Source organism: Ranitomeya imitator, chromosome 2, assembly GCF_032444005.1.
Source record: "Ranitomeya imitator isolate aRanImi1 chromosome 2, aRanImi1.pri, whole genome shotgun sequence".
NCBI classification, from domain to species: Eukaryota; Metazoa; Chordata; class Amphibia; order Anura; family Dendrobatidae; genus Ranitomeya; species Ranitomeya imitator.
The window spans coordinates 520,001,980-520,026,139 of NC_091283.1; the positions used below are offsets into that span (position 1 = coordinate 520,001,980).

General features: G+C 45.0%; 1 protein-coding gene across 2 annotated transcripts in view; it reads left to right on the plus strand.

Annotated features, from left to right (window-relative positions):
• The window catches only part of UQCC1 (ubiquinol-cytochrome c reductase complex assembly factor 1), a 211,218-nt gene that overhangs the window by 181,366 nt on the left and 5,692 nt on the right, over window positions 1-24,160 (plus strand). For both annotated transcript variants that reach the window (XM_069751767.1, XM_069751768.1), the window contains 2 exons: window positions 13,405-13,482; window positions 15,642-15,755. In XM_069751767.1, coding sequence (XP_069607868.1) covers window positions 13,405-13,482; window positions 15,642-15,755 — 192 coding nt within the window. The remainder of the gene's footprint in view (window positions 1-13,404; window positions 13,483-15,641; window positions 15,756-24,160) is intronic.

The window sequence follows — 24,160 nt, forward strand, 5'->3', positions numbered from 1 at the left end:
TGAGTCTCTGTCTCAATCTTTGCTGCCTTGATTTGCTTTTTACAGAATTTATTTAATTTTTTGTATTTATTTAATGCCTCCTCACTACCTACTTCCTTTTAATTCTCTAAATGCTTTCTTTTTGTCACTTATTGCGCCCCTTACAGCTCTATTTAGCCATATTGGTTTCCTCCTATTTCTATTATGTTTATTCCCATACGGTATATACTGTACACAGGTCCTATCCAGGATGCTAATAAACGTCTCCCATTTTCTTTGTGTATTTTTATGTCTCAGGATATCGTCCCAGTTAATTGCACCAAGATCATCTCTCATCCGTTGGAAATTTGCCCTCCTGAAGTTTAGTGTCCTTGTAACCCCTCTACTACACATCTTATTAGAGGATACATGAAAACTTATTATTTTGTGATCACTATTCCCCAAGTGACCCCCAACCCTTATATTTGATATGCGGTCAGGCCTGTTGGTTAATATTAGGTCTAGCAGTGCCCCCCTTCTTGTTGGGTCCTGAACCAGTTGTGAAAGGTAATTGTCTCTCATAGTTGTCAAAAACCGATTTCCTTTGCTGGAACTGCAGGTTTCTGTTCCCCAATCTATTTCAGGGTAGTTGAAGTCACCCATAATAATGACTTCTCCTTGAGTCGCAGCTTCATCTATTTGCTTTATGAGGATATTCTCCGTTGCTTCCATTATTTTTGGAGACTTAAAACTAACCCCTATCAGTAATTTATTATTTTTTCCCCCTTCCCCTTATCACCACCCACAGGGACTCTACATTTTATTTAGATTCACCTATGTTATCATGCAGGATGGGTTTTAAGGATGATTTTACATATAGACCCTCACCTCCCCCCTCGCTTATCCATTCGGTCATTTCTGAACAGACTATAGCCCTGTAAGTTAACAGCCCAGTCATGGCTCTCATCCAGCCACGTTTCAGATATCCCCACCATGTCATAATTATGCTCCAACAACATTAGTTCTAATTCCTCCATTTTGTTGGTGAGGCTCCTGGCATTAGTATACATGCACTTTATGTATCTCTCTGTACCTCTATTCTTTCTTAAATTATTAATTGTTCTAACTCCACTCCCCATGCCACTTCTTATTTGTGCCCAGGTCACTATCTGCACTATCTTCCCCTCCTATAAAATGAATACCCTCCCCCCAATCCCTAGTTTAAACACTCCTCCAACCTTCTAGCCATTTTCTCCCCCAGCACAGCTGCACCTTCCCCATTGAGGTGCAGCCCGTCCCTAGCGTAGAGCCTGTAGCCAACTGAGAAGTCGGCCCAGTTCTGCAGGAACCCAAACCCCTCCTTCCTACACCAATTCTTGAGCCACTTATTAACCTCCCTAATCTCCCGTTGCCTCTCTGGCGTGGCACGTGGTTCAGTCAGTATTTCGGAAAATACCACGTTGGAGGTCCTTGCTTTCAGCTTGCAGCCTAATTCCCTGAAATCATCTTTAAGGACCTTCCACCTACCTCTAACTTTGTCAATTGTGCCAATGTGCACGATGACCGCTGGGTGCTCACCAGCCCCTCCCAGTAATCTGTCCACCCGATCAGCGATGTGTCGGACTCGAGCGCCAGGTAGGCAGTACACCGTTCGATGATCCCTGTCTTTGTGACAATTTGCCCTATCTGTTCCCCTAATAATTGAGTCCCCCACTACCAGCACCTGTCTGGCCTGCCCTGCTCTCCTATTTCCCTCCTTACTGTAGCTGTCACTCCTCCGGCTTTCAGAGGACATGCCTGGCTGCAGCAGTGCTACCCCTGTACTGGCACCCCCCTCATCTACCAACTTAGCAAACTTATTGGGGTGTGCCAGATCAGGACTAGCCTCCCTGGCACTCTTCCCTCTACCCAGCCTTCTGTCACCCAGCTTGCTACTTCACCGTCCTGCAGCTCCATCCTACCATCCCCTGCCTCATCTATCCCATTGAGCGTCTGCTCAGTGAGCAAAATACTCCTCTCCATATTGTCTATGGATCTCAGTGTTGCCAGCTGCACATTTAGATCCCGTATCTGGGCTTCCAAATGCACAACGTGCTGACATCTCGCACAGCAGTATGCACCCTCGACCGGCTGATCAAGGACTGCATACATGTGGCAAGATGTGCACTGGATGGCATTAACAATAGTGGAGCACGTTTCCTAATGGGGATTGCACCAGACAGAAAAGTTAAATAAGAAATAAATATAAAGTATCAATAAAATATAGGCAGCAATTCAGTAATTCCTCCCTTGGAAACTCCCTGAATCCAAAGTCACTGAATCACAAGTCACACTTACCGCCGTTCACACTTACGCTCAGGTCACACTCAGCTCGTTCACACTCGCTAACCTGAAGATATAAAGAGATTTTTTTTTTTCTTGATTTTCCCCTCAGCAGCAATCCACCTTGCTGTTCAATGCACTTCCAAAAAAGGTAATCCCTTTAAGAATTTTATATATAGCTATGGCCCCGGAAGTCTTGGATTTGATTTGTTTATTCGCTATTTCATAAAGTACAGTTTTTGACCTCACTAAGTAGTATTGCAGTGACGTGATACTGTTCTGCCACAATTTCCCAAAGTGATGGTCCATATGTAGATGAAATATAAAGGACCTAAGAATAATGTCTGTCCTCACTGTACTTCATTAGACAATATTAAATGGTTCAAACAAGATATACAAGATTAAGGAAAAATAAGTTGTTATAGAATTTCACGTCACTACAACATTAAAAGAAAAATAAACTTTGTTGTCAACCCAAATCTCGAGCAAAGTGCTTTTGGAGCAGAGCTCAAGTGTCCTGGCTTTCACATTGAAATGACTCTGTATCTTTTTACCATCAGATTGACAGAAAGCCTAAAGTCTAAAGTCACCACTTTAACATTAAACTATATTTTTCCCATTTTTTTTATCCTGTAGGGAAAAGCAATAGATGGCTGAAGAAGTAGATTATCCGTGTAATGTGCTGAGCTCAATGACTTCAGCCAAAATAACCTTCTATATGAAATGGCACAACTTTCAGTTGATGAAGAAAATGTCATTAAATTTCCTCTAATTTAATATAGGGATTGCTGTATGGTTGGCTATGCTGACCTCACTTGTGCAAGCTAGCACATCCAAAAAGCTCTGTGCTCTGGCTGCTGTCATTGACACAGTCCGTCTAATAGACGGCCGCTTGACTAGAATCCAAGAATGGCTGATGCTTTTTAAGTCGAGCAAATTACTGAAAGGACAAGGGACATGGAAAAGAATATTTACCTAAACATGGCAAACTTTGGGCAGCTTCACTGTAGCTGTTCTGTAAACAGTACGTTTCGAAAAACTTTTCATAAATCATTTACACCTGCATAAATAGAGATGTTGGATATAATGTAACAATAGAAGTTACTTAAAGGGATTTACCACATCTGGGCACCTGAACAATTTCTCCTTCGCCTCATTGGGGGACACAGGACTGTGGGTGTATGCTTCTGCCGCCAGGAGGCTGACACTAAGTAAACTTGAAAAAAAAAAAGTTAGCTCCTCCTCCATCGTATACACCCTGACACTGGCTACCAGAGACTCCAGTTTATGCTTAGTGTCTCAAGGAGGCACATCTCTGGGTCCTGGATCGTGGACCCGATTTTTCAACACCTTTGGATTGAAGGGGCGACGGACCTTTTTGAGGGTCCGATCTCCCCCAAACCATCAACGGGCAAGTACGTGCGATATTTCTCCACGTATCCTTTCCCGCTACGTGGGATTATTCACCGGACTTAGCCCTGACCACCCTGAGGTACCTAGACTCCAGGCTGTACAGGTGCCCGTGAGTTGTCCGTGTGTTCCCCCTGATTTCTACACCCCTGTGGGTGTTAGCTGGGGTGGTGACGGTCCCTCTCCTTATCCTGGGGATAATGGAGATATGGTTCCTGCACCGTCATTTTTTCTACCCCTCGTTGAGGGATCTAGTGGCGGGGACGTCGGCACCAATCTAACAGTCGGCGTCTATCCAGTGGATTCTTTGTCCACTGGTTTGTGCTGGAAAGGATATGTCCACTTACGAACCATCTCCCCCCCGCCAATATCTATAGGAGGGTTCACAGGGGGGGCTCCTGGCTTTACCTGTACATCCTCCGGGAGTGCGGTACCTCTTTTTAGCGGCCGGCGCTACGCTGCGGCATGATCCGGGTGTCCCGGCTGCTGTGTCATGCGGCGCTGTAGCGTTGTCGGCGCTGCAGCGCAGCGACGCTGCAGCATGGTCCGGCGGTGCGCGGTGTTAGGAGCAGCGCTGCAGGTACGGCGCCGCTATCCCCCAGAGGCTTCGGACCTGCCTGGCTGCTTCTCCTCATGGGGCAACTTCCTGGAGCCGGGACTTCCGGCCTTCGGACCGCGCTGTGAGGCTCCGCCCCCTCCGGCGCGTCATTTCCGGTTCCGGCTCTCCGTGCCCTACAGGGGGGAAATTGAAGCCCCGGCTTTGGGCCTGCTCCAGGCCGCAGCATCTCTGGCGGTCCCTCCCCCTAAGGCCTGCTGTACATTTAAGACAGCGTTTGTTGGGCCTCACATCGTGCCTTTAGGATCCATCTCGGTACTCGTGGGGACACAGGACTGGGGTAAGTGCTTCTTCCTGCATCTGGCTGAAGCATTCTTTTTTGTCCCAGTCTCTGGCCCTGGGTATAGCATTACGGATCGTTATGTCTAGAAAGGTTAAGACTCACACGGTTCTTTTTTCCAGTTGTATATCTTGTAGTACCCTTTTTTCCGCACGCCCAAAGTAGTCGCCTATGTGAGGCCTGTGACGCTGAACGTGTCCAGGAGCCCCCCCCTGCCAGTCCTCCAGTAGTCTCTCCGGCTCCGGTCCCTCAGGCAGACGCTGTGGTAGCCCCACCGGAATGGGTCACGTCCTTGTCACAATCCATGGCGTCCCTTACTGAAGCGATCAAATCTCTGCAGACCCCGGCGGTCGGGACCGATAATCCACCTGTCTCAGAGAGGGCCTCGGGATCTCAGGAGTCTTCGGCCTGCAGGGGCCGCGCTCTCACTCGACAGATGCATGGAAAGCGGATTCGCAAAGCGTCTCCCAGGCACTCAGGTGCTTCCGCATCTTGGAGTTCCGTATCTCGCTCTCCTTCCCCTGCAGAAAGCGGTGAAGTTGAGACTGACTACGAGTCAGAAGGGTCTCTTAATTTTGATAAACCTGGATTTCAGGAGTCAGTAGACAGCCTAATTGAAGCTGTCAATCAGTCTTTGGGGATAGAGCCTCATTTGGGAGGCGATACGTGTGGGGCCAAGTGCTTGTTTTATCCTCGGACATCCCTCAGCCTGCTCGCTTCAAAACGCTGGTTTGTATCTGCTTATGGCATTTTGTTTAGTCTTGTATGGTTCTGACTATCAGTGTCTACATGTATTTGGACTCCCCATGAGCCATTAGGCAGGGCACTTCTAAATCATATATGGTATACAGATTATTAAGTTTGTATCTGTGCCCCAGGCTGTAATATGGATGTTTTGTAGCTATTTTGTACCATGTAGGATTGCAAGCACTATAGTGCTTTTAATTGTGTTTTAAATTTTGTGCCAATAAAATTTGTATTTTGTTATATTGTGTTGGGTGGTGTGCATTTCATAGTGGAGTCTTTTTTCTTTGTTTTTGTATTTAGGTTTTTTCCACTACTTTGCACCCCCTATATATATATATACCAGCTTTATGGCGGTGCACCAGTTGCTTTTTGTATAATATCTTTGGGGATAGAGGACGAGCTCGTCTCTGCCTCCGATCATAAGGTCTCGTTTAAGCGGACTAAACGGGCCCATAGGGTTTTTTCCTCTCATCCTGAGTTCGAGGACCTGATTCGTCGCAATCGGGAGCACCTTGACAAACGCTTTTCAGGGCAAAGAGCTCTGAAGGCTAGGTATCCCTTTGCTTCGGAACTTTGTAGCGATTGGGCAGAAAATCCTTCTGTAGATCCTCCAGTGTCCCGTTTAGCCTCTAACACGTTGCTATCTCTCCCTAATGGATCATCAATTAAGGATCCTACGGATCGTCTTATAGAGAGCTTGGCTCGTTCCGTCTTTGAGGCCTCAAGCTCAGCACTTTTTCCTTCCTTTGCAGCAACTTGGGTTGCCAGGGCTATGATTTCTTGGTCAGACTCATTATCTAAGGCTCTCCAAGAAGGTAATGTGTCAGCAGAATTGGCTGAAATGTCGTCTCAGGTAGCTATGGCCGGTAGCTATCTGATTAACGCATCTCTGGACGCGGCAGATTGTGCTTCTTCGGCTGCGTCTAATGCTATTGCCATCAGAAGGGCCCTTTGGTTAAGGTCCTGGCGGGCTGATTCTACCTCTAAAAAATCTCTTACATCCCTGCCGTATCAGGGTGGTCGTTTGTTCGGAGAAAAGCTGGATCAGCTCATTTCTGACTCCACAGGAGGGAAAAGTAAGTTTCTTCCTCAGCAGAGGGCTAGACAGCCTTTTCGGCGCCAATTCCAGGCCCGTTTCAGAACCTTTCGCTATGTCAGATGGGCCCCAGCAGCAGGTTCTCCTGCGCAGGGTCAGCCCAAGCAGGACCGAGACGGTCGGACCCCTTATACAGCCAGCCAGGGGGGAAGAATGCGTCCCCAGTCCTCTAGATCCAGAGGTTCTAGGACACAAAGATTTTCGGCCAAGTGACTGGAGGCCTCTTCCGGACGTCTCCAAAAAAGTAGGCGGACGTCTACTTTTATTTCGCCAAGTCTGGTGTCAGGTAATCCACGACCAGTGGGTGGCAGAGCTCGTATCTTCAGGTTACAAGATAGAGCTGGTTCAGCTGCCTCCTCCCCGGTTCTTCCCATCCCGTCTTCCCAGGTGCAAATCTCTTCGTCAAAGCCTGTTCAATTCCATAGAGTCTCTCCATATCAGCGGTGTCATTTCTCCTGTTCCAAAGGAAGAAAGGTTTCAGGGCTTTTATTCCAATCTTTTCGTAGTCCCCAAAAAGGATGGAGCATTGAGGCCTATCCTAGATCTCAAGCTCTTAAACAGGTTTGTCCGCGTTCGTCACTTTCGGATGGAGTCTCTACGGTCGGTCATCGCTTCTCTGGAAAAGGGAGAATTTTTGGCCTCAGTAGACATTCAGGATGCTTATCTTCATATTCCCATCTTTCCGCTCCATCAAAGATTTCTCCGGTTTGCCGTAAACAATCTACACTTCCAGTTCACGGCATTACCTTTCGGACTGGCCTCCGCTCCCAGGGTGTTCACAAAAGTCATGTCGACTGTGGTGTCCATTCTGCACTCCCGAGGTATAGTCGGTTTGCCATACCTAGACGACCTGCTGATCAAGGGACCGACATTTCTATCTTGCAGGGAAAATGTCGGCATCACTCTGGACACCCTTTCCCGTCTAGGTTGGGTGGTAAATTTAAAGAAGTCTTCCCTACAGCCGTCTCGAAAAATCTCTTTTTTAGGCATGATCTTCGACACCTCTCAAGCCCTAACTATCCTTCCCCAGGACAAGGTCTTAGCCCTTCGGCGGGAAGTGAAGAATCTTCTACAACCATACCCTCATACGATTCGGTCCGGGATGAGGGTGTTAGGAAAGATGGTTGCAACCATAGAGGCGGTTCCGTTTGCACAGTTTCATCTTCGATCCCTCCAGCGTGCAATCCTATCAGTATGGAACAGAAATCCTCTCTCTCAACCGCAAATTTCAGTTGTCTTTCCAGACCAAGCAGGCTCTCGCTTGGTGGCTAAACAGCTCATCTCTACTCAGGGGAAAGCCTTTTCCCCCAACCAATTGGCTAGTGGTCACAACAGATGCCAGTCTCCTGGGTTGGGGAGCAGTGTTCTTCCATCATACAGCTCAGGGACGCTGGTCTCCTCAGGAATCAGATCTCCCCATCAATATCTTAGAGATTCGAGCAGTCCGGCTAGCCTTGTTGCGTTTCCACCACCTTCTGGCGGGTCGCCCTGTCCGAATTCAATCGGACAACGCAACGGCGGTAGCCTACATAAATCACCAGGGGGGCACCCGCAGCAAGGCAGCCATGAAGGAGGTAAAACAGATTCTACTCTGGGCGGAGAGAAATCACTCTGTGATCTCGGCGGTCCACATTCCGGGCGAAGAAAACTGGGCGGCAGATTTCTTAAGCCGTCAGGGCCTAGCCTCCGGGGAATGGTCTCTCCATCCCGAGGTTTTTTTGCAGATATGCCATCTTTGGGGAACTCCAGACGTGGATCTAATGGCATCCAAGTTGAATGCCAAGGTGCCCAGTTTTGTTTCTCGGTACCGAGATCCCCAGGCTATCGCTGTGGATGCGCTGGTACTGTCTTGGAACCAATTTCGTCTCGCTTATCTGTTCCCTCCTCTGGCACTGCTCCCGAGAGTAATCAAGAAGATCAAATCAGAGAGAGTGCCGGCCATCCTGATAGCTCCGGATTGGCCACGACGGACCTGGTATGCAGACCTGGTACAACTTCTCGCCGGGGTTCCTTGGCGGCTCCCCGATCGGCCGGATCTTCTATCTCAAGGGCCGATCTACCACCAGAACTCAGAGGTCCTACGTTTGACGGCCTGGCCGTTGAATCTTGGGTTTTAACTCAGGCTGGGTTTTCTCAAGAAGTGGCTGATACCATGATCAGTGCACGTAAGTCCGTCTCGGCCAGGATTTATTATCACACTTGGAAGGTGTTTCTTTCCTGGTGTAGAGAGCGCGGGCTGCCTCCTCTGCGTTTTTCCGTTCCAAACATTCTAGCCTTCCTTCAAGCAGGCCTGGTTTCTGGGCTTGCTCCTAGTACTCTTAAAAGGCAGGTTTCGGCTTTATCAGTTCTTTTTCAGCGCAAGATTGCTCCTAATCGTCAAGTCAGGACTTTTTTTCAGGGAGTCGCTCATAAGGTCCCTCCTTATAAGACTCCTTTGGAAGCTTGGGACCTTAATCTGGTCTTAAGGGCTTTACAGGACGCTCCTTTTGAGCCTCTTCAAGAGGTTTCTTTGATGTTTCTTTCTTGGAAAGTCGTATTTTTAGTGGCCATAACGTCCATAAGATGGGTATCGGAGCTGGCAGCCCTTTCTTGACGTCCTCCTTTTTTGCGTTTTCATCAGGACAAGGTGGTGCTCAGACCATCACCGTCCTTTTTGCCGAAAGTTGTTTCATCATTTCATATCAATGAAGATATTGTTCTGCCCTCTTTTTGTCCGGCACCTGCGCACCGTGTAGAAAAAGCTCTCCATACGTTGGATCTGGTGAGGGCTCTGAGGAGGTACGTTTCCCGTACGGCTCCTTTTCGCCAGACAGATGCTCTGTTTGTCCTTCCGCAGGGTCGCAGGAAGGGATGCGCGGCTTCAAAATCTACCTTGGCCAGGTGGATAAGGGCGACCATTCAGGAGGCTTATTGCTCCATGGGCATGACGGTTCCGGCCGGAATCAAGGCTCATTCGACTAGAGCGGTAGGGGCTTCCTGGGCCGTTCGGCACCAGGCCTCAGCAGAGCAGGTTTGCAAGGCTGCGACCTGGTCTAGTCTGCACACATTTGTTAAGCATTATAATATTCACTCACAGACCTCTGCAGATGCAAGTCTGGGTAGAAGAATTCTTCAAGCGGCAGTGGCGCATTTGTAGACAAACATTATCTGGATGTCTTTTACTGGTGAGTTATTTTTCCCACCCAGGGACTGCTTTAGGACATCCCACAGTCCTGTGTCCCCCAATGAGGCGAAGGAGAAATAGGGATTTTTGTGTTACTCACCGTAAAATCCTTTTCTCCGAGACGCTCATTGGGGGACACAGCTCCCTCCCTGGTAGCCTTATGGCTGCTTTGGTTATATCTGATTACATTAGTCAGTAGGATCTTTTCTAGACATAAAGTTTCTGTATTTATGCTGTTATACTATTTTTTGTGTTTTTGTTCTCCTACTGCTTTTTGCACCAAACTGGAGTCTCTGGTAGCCAGTGTCAGGGTGTATACGATGGAGGAGGAGCTAACTTTTTTTTTTCAAGTTTACTTAGTGTCAGCCTCCTGGCGGCAGAAGCATACACCCACAGTCCTGTGTCCCCCAATGAGCGTCTCGGAGAAAAGGATTTTACGGTGAGTAACACAAAAATCCCTATTTCTGACAAACCAGAGGGACCAATTCAACACTTTAAGTTCCTTTATAATATGAAAAGTATGGTACAGCTCCAGGTATTAAAAAAGGTAGGATATTCATGACTTTTTTTCCCATTGCTTTAATATTTTTCATATTTAAAGCTGGAAAAGATCAGAACCACGTGTGTGACCTGTTGGATCACTAGCGACCCCTGTCACATATGTCCTGGTACCTGACTCTTGTGACCAAAATTAATTTTCAAGAAGCTTTCCCATCAACGGTTTTATCCTCTTACTATATTGCAGTCCTCATAATACATAGCCCTGTGTACTTAGAATTGCTCATCTTGTCCTTCTACCCGGCTAATTCTTCTCTTTTCTCTGCTCTAAGTAGAAACAGGAAGTCTCTTGTCCCTGCATTTATCAGTCACCTTTAACTCCTGACCCATCTGCTCCGCTCCCTTTCCCTGGAATAGACCTTTGCAGTGACTCATGACCGGTGCAGAGGAAATGACCCCCTATTTCTACATAGAGCATAGAAGGATTCAGCTAGTTAGTTATTAATCACATGATGTCATAGACCTAATGGAAAAGAGAAGAATTAGCTGGGTAGAAAGGCAAAATTAGCAATTGTAAGTACACAGTGCTATATAATATGATGATTGCAACTTTTGATGAGAAGAGGGCTTCTTTAAAAAGGTTGTGTTCAGAAGCGTACTGCTCCCACCCCCCTGCCTCTTGGCCTTCTGCTTGTCGGTGGTTGTGCTCGCCTGATTGATTGAACGTTTGAGTCCGCTACATGGTTGTGCCATTGGCCCAAATGGCTCTCTATGATGAGTAGCAAAGCAGGGGCACTGAAGCTAGCTAGAACCTGCGATGTGATCAACTTCAGATTAGCACTTTGAAAGAGCTTTCAAGCATGTGCTCCATACCTAGGGGTAACTAGTAGTATAATCTAAAAAGCTATATTAAGAAATGCAAAATTGGTATGTAAATTACTTTGATTTTTTTCGTATGAGAACAATAGAGCTAAATACAACATAAAACAAAACACATACGGTAATTAAAAATGTCTGGAAAAAAAGGGGAAGTAAGGGATGTACCATGATTGAAAATCACAAAGCTAGATGATATATAATATTAGAAATAACATATTAAAGTGTGTTGTGCAAGTAAATACTTTCATGCTAATAATTAATATCAATAAATCAAATATAAAAATAACTGATAATGATAAATAATAAGCGAAAATACATATACTTGTTTAGTGACCAAAGAAGATAAATATAATAGATTCGGATAAGATAGATGTTTATTGCACAGTGACAGATAGAAAAGCCTAAAATAATGTAGTATATCAGGGTGAACACATGATGCTATATATCAGGGTGAACACATGATGCTAACCATAGATGGCATGCCAGAGCCCCCTCACACCACTCAAACACGTTTCGCTACCACTTCGTCAGGGAGTCTGTTGTATTCATGGGCTGTAATTTATATTTTTTGAATATTTTGTGGTTTCCTTCTTATGTTGTTTTTTTGGTCATTATTACTAGGCTGCAGAGGTGGCCAGTGACCTAGGCAACAAGTAGTAAACAGTATAGCTAAAAATCCCTTTGCTGAGTGATAACAGTAAAGAGTAAATTGTAAAGTTGTTAGTTTTTAAAAGCAAATTACAATTTTACCCATATAATATTATGAAAAAAAATGAGTATCAAATTTAATGTTTTGGTTTAGATATTGAATAACACAATTATTAGGTTACTTTATATAGATCTGTTATTTGGTCACTGTCAGTTGGCATTATAGTATGGCAGGATTCACTTTGATGTTTTGTGGCACTGCTTCTTGGGCACTGTCCAGTATATCATTGTTGAAGTTTACGTAACATTATTGGTATTTAGAATAGTGTTCTCTACCACTTTTTATACAGTGTTAGGCTAGGGTCACATTGCGTTAGCAGCAGCCCGTTCAGCACATACACTAACGGGCTGCTGCTAACGCAAGTGCTGGCGCTACATCACGCTAGCGAAGATGGAGCATCTGCTAGCTCCATCTGCGCTAGCAGTGACGGACCCGGAAACGCTACAGCCAGCGTCTCGGGTCCGTCACTCAATGACGGCGCATCACTAGCGCACGCCCATTGTGGGCGTGCGCTAGGCGATGCGTCCGGCATTGCATTCAATGGCAGCGTTAACGGAATACGTTACGCCGCGGTGTAACGTACTCCGTTTAACGTTGCCCCTGAAGGCAATGTGAACCAAGCCTTATTAAGTAGGCACTATTTGGTGTTGTCATTTGAACAAACTATGGCCGTACATTAGATAAGGACATTGATAGAAGCTACTCCATGGAGAACGATCCAATGAAAATCACACTCCAAAAGGACGTCTAGTGTTTATCGAGTGTTCTAAAGAAAGGTGTACGTTTTTAAGTTATGGCAAGCTTAATCAAAAACTAACAGAAAAAAAAGAAATATAAATTGTAAAATTGAAAGAAATAATAAAATAGTTGCTCATTTTTTTGTTTTTTTCTCTTGTAGCATTATCAAAGAAAAAAGCGATTTTCCAAAGATATTAAAGGGGTTTTCCCACAAACCAAGTACATTTTGATAAATAGATCTTGAAATAAAAATAAATTCCACAATTGGATGTGCTAAAATAAAAAAAGTTCCTGTGCTGAGATAATCTTATAAATGTGCCCCTACTGTGTCTGATCATACCACATCTCCTGGGCAGGGGAGGAAGCAAAAGTGTATACAGACATTACAGCATGGGATCACAGCTGATACATTTTGTGAGGTAAAACCTGTTTTTTTATAAAACGTTTTACCTCACAGAATCAGTTGTGATGTCCTGCTGTAATGTCTGTATACTCTTTTGCTTCCTCCCCTGCCCAGGAGCTGTGGTATGATCAGACCATGTCCCTGCACGGTTAGACACAGGCATTACACAGTACACAGCAGGGGCACATTTATAGTGCCTCCTATGTGATCTATATGCTGCGGCCCCAGAATGTCTTATGTGATATGTATTATTTGTTAAAGCATGGGTGGGGAACCTCTGGTCTGTGGCCCGCGATGACCTTTTCTGTTGTGGTTCTCCAGAAGAAGTTTATCACCTTCGAAACGCATCTAGAATGAAGCCGCATAGATACTCTGATACCACATATTGGACCTTTCTATTCTTGATACAAAACCTGCAGCACTCCCTCTTTCCTAGGTGCAGAAGAGAAGAAGCAACGAGTCAAGAGGACTTCAAAAAAACACTCAATTTTGAACATATATTAATTTAAATATTGCGAGCACTGATTTTAGGATGATTTACCAATACATGCATAATAAAATTAGATTTGTTTTTGTTTTTTTCAGATTGATTCTGTGACCATGAAGAACACAACGAAAGCTTTAACAGAAATATTTTATGCATCCATATTTGGATATGATGAGGTATGATCTAACGCCAAGAACTGTTGGAATAATGCTATATTTATAATTAACCCTATTGTTTGCCATGCCATGACGTATTATGGAATGCTGAGGTTTAAGGCACCATTCTGCATAAGTCAATCATTGCGATCACACAGGCAAGAACCATTACCCATGCCATCAATAGCAGATTTCCTGTTGCTGGGATCAGAGAATTTGTCTAACATATAAAGGAATCCCCCTGCCTCAAATAAAATTGGAAATACTTTTATTGGTATGCATTAAAAAGGCCATAACAAAACAAAGGAACATGTGAAAATTCATCAGGCAAAAGGGCATCTAATCAACAACAGGGTGGGGGTAGGGAAGTGTGGCCGAATCTCCACTACAAAATCCTTAAAAGGCCCTGATTATTAGCCCTGCCTGACCCCGGAGGTTGGCACCCTAAAAGGCAACACAAGATGGCACACCCGCGCCTCGTCGTCTCTCTCTTACTGACCCCTGAATAAGCACAGTCCTTCTCTGGGGATTGTTTTGTTATTACTTTTTTAATGCACACAAATACAAATATTTTTTTTCCTTTATGTGTTGGACTGTTTAGGTGAATCACTGAACTAATCGATAATTACTCTTAGCTTGGGATCAGAGAAATTTTTTGTCCCAGCTCTTTAACCCATTACAAGGTTGCAAAGGTGTTTAGAAGATGGGTATGATAGGTTACTATGGGACATGGTGCTTAACAAAGCCCCCCACCCCGGACTGCAATAGGAATCTTTTTATTCAGCCAAGCCAGATGCATGGTCAGCATGCAAGCGTGCTCAGCTGTTTGTAAACCCCCTATAGACATAAATAGAGATAACAGTATATGCATGGCATCCTGTCTAGTCAAAGTGGTCGGGTTGGCAGGGGTCCTGGAAATAGGTGCCTGAAGGTCCCTGAGGTAGGAAATTGTATATCTCAGACATTCATAGCATATCCTATAGATAAGCTATAAATGTCAAAGAAAGGGACACCCCTTTAATGACTGTCAGTGTAGCTTTTGTAATAAATAAGGGGCTTGTGACTTGCTTATATGTCGTCATTTTGATAAGCCCCTTTAGTGGTCCTTGATAGCCTTTTCCCTTCTGTAAAGCTGCACATAAACTGATGGATAATCATAAAGGAACATTCATAAAAATGTGCATTGGCAATCGCCCTTTGAACAAGCAAAAAAACTCGTACGTCAGGTGAAAAGATCTTTTGCACCGCGCAAAAGATCATCGTTTTTGACAGTGCCTCATTCTGGAGTGTCACTGACAGAGACATGGCAGCCTATGCGCATATAGCAATCTACTACAGATCGCTCAGTGCGCATCGTTCACTTTGGTCTATATGTGTACACAAACTATTGACCTGTGGAAGCGCTAGCAAGTGCGAAACGGCAGTCGTTAAGCTTCTGCCCACTCCCGTCCTCACTCCCCCGGCCAACATGCTTTTTTACTACAAATAAAGAGAGGAATTTCTACGAGAGACCAGTGAGTGCTATCTGCTTTTCTTTGGAGGACAAACTATCAAATGATCACCGATCGGTAAAAGGTTAACAATCGTTCATCGTATTGTGTCGCTGGTTGGACCATAAATGGATCGTAACGGTCAAGATTGGAGGACTCTGGTCATTTAGCCGCTTGAAAGCAAATAAATGCCTCCCCTCATTTTTTGAGGTTTTCAGATTACTATTATAGCAGTCTTCGATTATTTCATATGTGACTGTTTTACCGTTGCATATTGCACTTTGTTTTGGAGCACAACGTGCACATATATTGAAAATTTTCACTTTATTATTGGCTTATTGACATGCATTTTGAAATTTAGTGATGTCGGGAATAGATTTTCATATATTTAAGTTGTCCTTGGATTGTTCTTATTTTCCCATTATATATTGATGTGTATTTCTGCACTGAGCAATTTTAGACTTGAGGGTTCTATTTCCTCCATTGTAATAATTAGCAATAATTGCAATAATTAGCCCGTGTTTTTTTTTTTTTATTAATGTTATTTACATCATAAATACGATTTAAAAATTCTGGTGCTGCTGATTGCTGTGGATAGTATAGTTGGTAATGTAGGTATAGGTTCTGCAGATATTGTCCTTGATTAACATTTTTGATGAATGCAGTTTTAATATTTTTTGTCTGTTTTAGGGGATCATATCTGATGATCGTGTTCTATCCTCTGCACTTTGGCGTAATCTTTTCAACATGAAGTGTGATGATCCCCGGCAACTGGAACTAATGGTTGAATATGTGCGCAAACAGGTAAATTGTTCAAATCATCTTATGGTATACTGTTTTTTTCCAAATGTGATTTTAACTGGGGTATGAATCAAAGTTTTGTAAAATGATATGTACACCTTCGCAAGTCGCTGAACAAAGCCAACAAACTTTTGATGCTTTGTTCAGATGGATGACTTTTCAAGGATTGTTTTACAACTAAAGTAGTTCAGTGTTCCTGGAAGCAGGGATGCTATTGTGATAAGCCCACATTTTCATCAATCATAGTCATAATCATTATTCGTAAATTGAATGTTATTGGTCTTCGAGTATTGTATAGTCTTTTTGAGAGATCAGATCACAATTTAAGACATCTAGTAAATTTAGAGTGATCAAAACTATTAATATTATTATTTTTTTAATTATAATGTTTTTAGTTTTATTCATCAGTGGCATATTTTTCCTATAGATGCACAAATTGTAATACCATAGCATCATTCAGATCATTCATATTTTACTATACATGTTAAAGGGCTTTATCATCATCGTAAATGTAAAAACAAGCAACTTATCAGTTTTCCTCTTATTAACAAAAATGTGTTTTGTTTTCCAAATAGGAAGGGTTTTTTAATTTCATTATTTATTTCTCCTTGTCGAAATTACTGGCCACCTCTGTCAGCAGTGGCCAGATTCCAAGGCAAGGATCGCAGCTCTTATTGTGACTCGTTATGTGACCGCGTTTAACGGACTACGTTACACCGCGGCATAACGCGGTGTAACGTAGTCCGTTAATGCCGCCATTGGGCGTGCGCTAGCGATGTGCCGTCATTTGAGTGACGGATCGGGGATCTGCGCTAGCGGGATCAGCTAACGCGATCCCTTTTGTGACATTGCGTTAGCACAGTCCGTAGCGCTATGCGCTAGACGGACTGCCCTAACGCAATGTGACCCTAGCCTTACACTTCACGCCAGCAGTGCAACCATACCGCTGGTGTGAACTGTCAATCAGTCGAGAGCGCACTGCCACCAGCAAGCAGGAAGTTTTCATGTGCATTCCTGATTGACTTGAGGCCACCCCTGTAAGTAGAGGCTGACTTTCAATATGCGATAATGTTGCATCAGAAGCGGGCATATCGGCTGCTTATCCTGGTAGCTAACGATGAGAGACATTTGTGAAGTCTGTTTATCATGTTTTAATATAAAGCAGCTGGTCACACTCACAGTGGTGCATTAGATAGATCTTAAGTCTTTCTCCATGTTTTATTGTGCAGACACATTACACATAAAGTTGGCATGCAGTAAACAACCCACTAGGGGCATTTCTTAATAATGTCTAGTGTGTTATTGCTAGCATATGGATGTGCTGAGGACGCAGGGGAGGCTCGTGTGTTACCCTCACCGAAATTTTGCGGAGCGAAGTTTGGGTTTCCAACATCAGTGTCTTCTGTGGTTTGGTCTTTGTAGCTAGACTGAAACTTGTTAAACGAAATAAACACCACTGTGACATGCTTAATAATCCTTCAATTCCAAAGAATGTTTTAGTGTTTAGTCTCATGTGGATTTTGTAGGTCCTTCTAAGGTTTGGTTTTAATGATGTCTTTTTCTGCATGGACTGAACTGTACGGGTCTGCAGAAACACCTGTGCGTTACGTAATCCTTTCCCAAATGACTCCATCCTCCTTTCATGGGTTCTGTGAGATATTTACCAAATATATAAGTAGTCTGAAGGTGTCACTCTAGTTAACCCTCCTTATTCAAAGTCACGACAAGTGGCCATCAGATCTTCCCCCAGCTTGCAGAAGAGCTGGAATCATTTAGTACTTTAATAAGGTTTTTAAAATTCGCTTTTGTAAATCCATTACGAAAAAAAAAACACCTAACTTTTAATTTCCAAAGGTTTTTTTTTTTTCTTAACACAAGGTATTCATTATGGATTATGTGAGATTGGGCTTGAACAGCAGTGTTAACAAGTACGGGACAGGCAGGATCTTGAGAGTAGATTGAAATTTTTTTTTTCAACCTTCTCTCTAACATGTCATTGTTTATTCAGCTGCTCCGTGTTCCTGCCACTCTGCGAACTGGTGCTTTTGCTGGCTGAACACAGGCCAAGCATGGTGAAAACAGTTCCCAGACCTTCGGGACACTCAATGTATGCTAAGCAGTGTTATTCTACCAGACGTCTTCCAGAGACATAGTGTAGTTCGTGCGCACCTTGCGGACATGAGTTATTGAGTTGGTTGGGTGATGGTTGATTCCAGTAGATTTGCCACCAGTCTAATACTTTGCCTAGATATACACAAAGTGATATTCTAATCGGGGTATGTTAATACTTACAAGTCACATTTCTGGATAATGGGCTAGTATTGGAAATCTGTGGCAGAAAAGCAATAAAACTGTAGCTACAGAATTAGGCCAGGGTCACACTTGGAACTGCAATGCGAGAAACTCGCCTCAATTCCCGGCACTGCCACCGGCACTCTGGACCGGAGCGTTCAGCTGCATAGAAATACATGCAGCCGCACACTCCGGTCCCAAGTACCGGTGGCAGTGCCGGGTATTGAGGCGAGAGACAAGCGCAAGTTTCTCGCATTGCAGTTGCAAGTGTGACCCCGGCCGTACAAGGTATGTCTGCTTATCACTAATAGTTTTTGAAGATATTTTTTTTTAAGTCTACAAAGCAACTATTTTTTTTCCTCTATGAAACAAAGTGCAGAAAAGCCACAGAAAATCTAATCATATTGGAAAATCCTGCAATATTTGGGTTATAATAAAGTGCAAAGCAGATGTCCCAACCTTCTGTAGGTCATAAGCCACTTTTATGTACAGCTGATGGCGTTGAGCCACTTTGAATATTATACAGGAAAGGTTATGATCAAATCATAAAGACTCTTACATCAGTGTAGACTAATGACATCACTACTGCACAAAAGGTCCTGAAGCTGCCAAATGCAAAATCCCAAAAGCTATATGTGGTTAAAAGCCAGTATTTAGGCAACACTTGTGTACAAAATAGAATATGTTCCTTGTGATTTCCAAGTTTCTTAAAGAAGCTGTCCAGTTTCAAAATGACCCAAAAGCTTCATCTGTAAATAACAATATCGGTGTTACCATCACTTCAGCCTCACCTCTACACCAATTTCCACTGGTCTTTGTTGACATGACTGCAGTGGTGATGCCCTGTCTTAGGCTTTGTGACTGCTGCAGCCAATCATTCGGCATAAGACCACCAAGTCCAGTGATGGACCTGCAGTGGTCAAATGCTGTAGACTGAACATTGCCAGTGCAGCAATGTTAACAAAGATTGGTGGGGAGCATTGAAAAGAACTGGGGCTGCAGTAGATAAGTAATTCTGATTTTCTTATTTTCAAACAGATCTTTGGGTCTTTTCACTTTGCAGTTCAAAGTCCAGCAAATATAAACCCTGCTGTTTACTGATGAAACAGCTGCCTATAGATAGGTGTCTATTTTGTATGGGTATTAATTGTTTTTCTTTCTAATATGTATCAAAAATCTGCCAAATTAGTCAGTGAAGTATTATTTCTTTAGTTTTTTTTAACAGATAGATTGATTTTCCAACTTCTAAAGGGTATCTGTCAGTGGGATTAAATCTCATGAGCCGGCTACATGGGCATGTGTGAAGTATGGGGGGGATTTATTGACAGCTTACAATCGTCCTGAAAATGTACAGCTGTAACAAGACACCTGGCTCAGCAGGGGGCCCAGCCTTTTGGCTTCAAAGAAGGAATTCACACCGCCATCAACTGACTAGTAAAGGAAGATCCCCTGTGAATCCATACCATGTGGACTGCTTTTTTCAGACAGCTATGATTTCATAAGTAGAATATGGACATATCCGATGGCGCCAAAACCGCCCCGCTAGGACCATCCATTAAGGCGTTATGACCCATCCGAAGTTTTGAAGTTTTTAGCTGCTAGAGGCAAGTGGATTTGATTTAGATTCAGCCCAGAGAGCAGGAGGGGAGTGACCCAAAATGGGTTAAATGCTCGTGTACAGCATGGCCCACTTCTTTTTCTCTGAGGAGGTCGCGACGTCATATCGTGTGGGGAAGTCAAAGAACAGAGGGGACCACAAGCCTCCCATGTGGTTCCGCTCAGCTTCCATCTCACAGATGGACAGGGTTGCGATAGAGCAGAGCTGTAGAGCTGCAACAAATGTGTTTGTAAGGAGACAACGTTCAGTTCTACTGTTCTGTGATAGTTACATGTCTCACACTGATATCTCCCCCTTTGTTAAAAATAAGTTCTGTTTGCAGATTCTCATGCAGATCTGTATCCGGCCAAGTGCAATTCCAAGTGCAGTGACATTGTAAAAAGAAGAGTGCAATTCCACAATTGTTTTTTTTTTTTTTCCTTACCATGTTCGCTAAATGCTAAAACTGAGCTGGCAGTATGATTCTCCAAGTCATTATGAGTTTGCAGGTAACAAACATGTATAGGTTCGTCTTTATTTTTTTATTTTTAGGTGGTGGAAAAAATCCAAACTCCGTAAAAAAAAACTAAAAAAAAAAGCCTGCCGTTTTCTGAGATTCTTAACGTCTCCATTATTCAGGATATGGGGCTGGGTGAGAGCTTTTTTTTTTTGCATACCGATCTTAAATTTTTATACCATTTTGGGATAGATACAATGTTTCGATCGCCTGTTATTATATTTTATTGCAATGTTGCAGCAACCAAAAATGTCATTCTGGCATTTTGATTTTTTTCTTGTTACACCATTTAACGATGGGATTAATTCTTTTCATATTTTGATCGAGCTTTTCTGAACTGATCAGATCAGCTGTCATGTGCCTGAAAAGATGCCGGCTCAGCACCGGAGCTCACATCAAATGCACGACCTGTGACGTACATATCCATTTGGCAGCTCATTCAGTTAGCAGTACAGTTCTATGTCATGTTATGGTTTGTACCTTTAAAATTCTGCTTGTTGCCACCTAGAAACCATCAGTGTAGCACTGACAGAACTGTGATAGCTTAGCTACTAACATACAGTATTATGCTAGCTTTAATGTAAAGTGATTTTTCTAAATTGAACTCCTGTAAGTACAAAAAACGCAATGCAGGAAATCCCACGTGCAACACACAGATGTCAGATTAACGTAAAACCATTAGATAATGCTCTAGTCTGCCCGAGACCCTTTAAACCTTAAAGGGTACCTTTTTGATTTTCTATATTTTATGTGTATTTTCCCCTTACAAGATACTGAAGATCAGTGAGGGTCTGAATCCTGAGAACTCAAATAATAGCTCAGAAAAGTCAGAGTCAATAACACTTCTGTGAAATTAACCTGTCTAGTTATGAAACAACTCTGACTGTGAATCAATCTCTCTTGCTGTTTAAATGGAACAGACATCAGGTAGAAATTATAGGCAATTAACAAGACAACCCCTATAAAGGAGTGGTTCTACAGGTGGTGACTAGAGATGAGCGAATTTGATCGGGTCCCTGCTTATTCGACAAGCTATAGCGCTTATCGAATAAGCTGCAGAGGGAACCTGGATACATGGAGTGCGCCGGCTGATCACCTGTCCGGCGCCGCAGCTATGTCACAGTCACAACACATGCATGGAGAGCCTAACACACAGGCTCCCCATGTTTCCAGGTTCCCTCTGCTGCTTATTCGGTAAGCGCTATAGCTTGCCAAATATGCAGGGACACGATCAAATTCGCTCATCTCTAGTGGTGACCACAGACCATTTCTCTGTTCTTATCCTTTTTAACTGTTGTTTTGGTCCCTTTTCCATTTTCTCATTGCTCTCACCCTTAGAGGTGCAGTAGCATGTGTCTACAACCCACAGGCAGAGCAGCTCATCCCAGATGGCATATAAATGTGAGCTTAGGCAGAAAGGGTATCTGTATCTGTCAGCACAGTGTCTAGAGCAGGGGTGGGCAATTAATTTAGCCATGAGTCCACATGAGAAATTGGGATGGTTTTAGAGGGCCGGACTAATATAATTAACTAATTTTTACCCAATACTGTAGTATACTGTAGTGGCCCCATATAGTGCTGCACAAACATTATGGCCCCACATAGTGCTGCACAAACATTATGGCCCCCATATAGTGCTACACAAATATTATGCCCCCCCTGGATACGCCACTGCCAGTCACAGCCCCCCAGGACCAGTATAGAAGGGGAGGTCGCCAGTCACAGCCCTCCAGGACCAGTATAGATGGGGAGGCCGCCAGTCACAGTGCTCCAGAACCAGTATAGAGGGGGAGGCCGCCAGTCACACAACCTCAGCAGTCAGCCAGAATGCAGGCCATTGGGTGCAGCCGGTCAGGGTGAAGCATGGACAGTGGGTGCAGGGAGGGCAGATACAGCCTCTCTCGGACACTTACCAGTGACCTTGGCGCCGTTCTCGTCCGCATGGACAATCTCAGGGATAAATCTCGGCTCCTCAGACCCGGCCGCCACCGTTAGAGCCCGCAGAAGCCTCCAGAGACAGGCCGCTCCCCCTCACCAAGGTCAGTGACATACTGACAGGCCAGCCAATCACAAGTAGTGATGGAGCGATAGCCAGGCGGTCCAGCCAATGGTGTAGCACAATGCAGCGAAGGGCAGGACCAGGAGCTGCACAGTGTCTGAGGAACCGCCAATGGCGTCTGGCAGCTGGCCGAGCGGTGTCGGGGGCGGATGTCAGAAGTGACAGCTAGCTGGCGGGCCGTTCAAAATCATCAGGCGGGCCGCATCTTGCCCGGGTCTGGTCTAGAACATGGATCAGATACAGTACCAGGAGACAGGGCAGGCCACCAGGAGATGTGGAGGGGGCCCTAGAAGGGCAACAATCCATCAGCAGGACCGCTACCTCCCCCTTTGTGCAGGGAGGAACAGGAAGAGCACAGCCAGAGCGCTGCAAAATGACCTGTAGCAGGCCACTAACATCCATGTGTCTGCTGAAACTGTCAGAAACAGACTCCATGAAGGTGGTATGAGGGCCCGACATCCACAAATGGGTGTTAAGCTTACAGCCTAACACTGTGCAGGGTGATTGGCATTTGTCAGAGATCACCAAGATTGGGAGATTTGACATTGACACCCTGCGCTCTTTACGAATGAGAGCAGGTTCACACTGAGCACTTGACAGACATGACAAAGTCTGGAGATGCCATATAGAACGTTCTGCTGCCTGCAACATCTTCCAGCATGACCAGTTTGGCAGTGCGTCAGTAATGGTGTGGGGAAGCATTTCTTTGGAGGGCCCCACAGCCCTCCATGTGCTCGCCAGAGGTAGCCTGACTGCCATTAGGTACTAGGATGAGATTCTTGGACCCATTGTGAGACCATATGTTGGTGCGGTTGGCCCTGGGTTCCTTCTGATGCAGGACAATGCCAGACCTCATGTGGCTGGAGTGTGTCAGCAGTTCCTACATGATGAAGGCATTGATGCTATGAACTGGCCCGCCCGTCCACCAACCCTGAATCCGATTAAACACATCTGGGACATCATGTCTCGTTCCATCACCAACACCACGTTGCACCACAGACTGTCCAGGAGTTGACTGATGCTTTAATCCAGATCTGGGAGGAGATCCAGAGATCCCTCAGGAGAACATCCGCCGTGTGTACTGTATATGTGTGTGTGTGTGTATGTGTGTATATATATATATATATATATATATATCTTCTACGCCCGGGTGGCGAGCATTTATATTGGTATATGGTCTCCATCCTGTCATGAGCTGCTCCATCCTGCGCCCCTATCCTGTCATGTGCTGCTCCATCGTGTGTCCCCATCCTGTCATGTGCTGCACCCATCCTGCGCCCCCATTCTGTCATGTGCTGCTCCCATCTTGCGCCCCCATTCTGACATGTGCTGCTCCCATCCTGCACCCCCATTCTGACATGTGCTGCACCCATCCTGCGCCCCTATCCTGTCATGTGCTGCTCCCATCCTGCGCCCCCGTTCTGTTGTGCTGCTCCCATCCTGCGCCCCCGTTCTGTCATGTGCTGCTTCCATCCTGCACCCACCTTCTGTCATGTGCTGCTGCCATCCTGCGCCCCCCGTTCTGTCATGTGCTGCACCCATCCCTCGCCCCCGTTCTGTCATTTGCTGCTCCCATCCTGCGCCCCTATCCTGTCATGTGCTGCACCCATCCTGTTCCCCTATCCTGTCATGTGCTGCTCCCATCCTGCGCCCCCGTTCTGTTATGTGCTGCTCCCATCCTGCGCCCCCGTTCTGTCATGTGCTGCTCCCATCCTGCACCTCCGTTCTGTCATGTGCTGCTTCCATCATGCACCCCCGTTCTGTCATGTGCTGCTTCCATCATGCACCCCCGTTCTGTCATGTGCTGCTGCCATCCTGCGCCCCCGTTCTGTCATGTGCTGCTCCCATCCTGCGCCCCCGTTCTGTCATGTGCTGCTCCCATCCTGCGCCCCCGTTCTGTCATGTGCTGCTCCCATCCATATGCCCCATTTGCTGCTCCATAA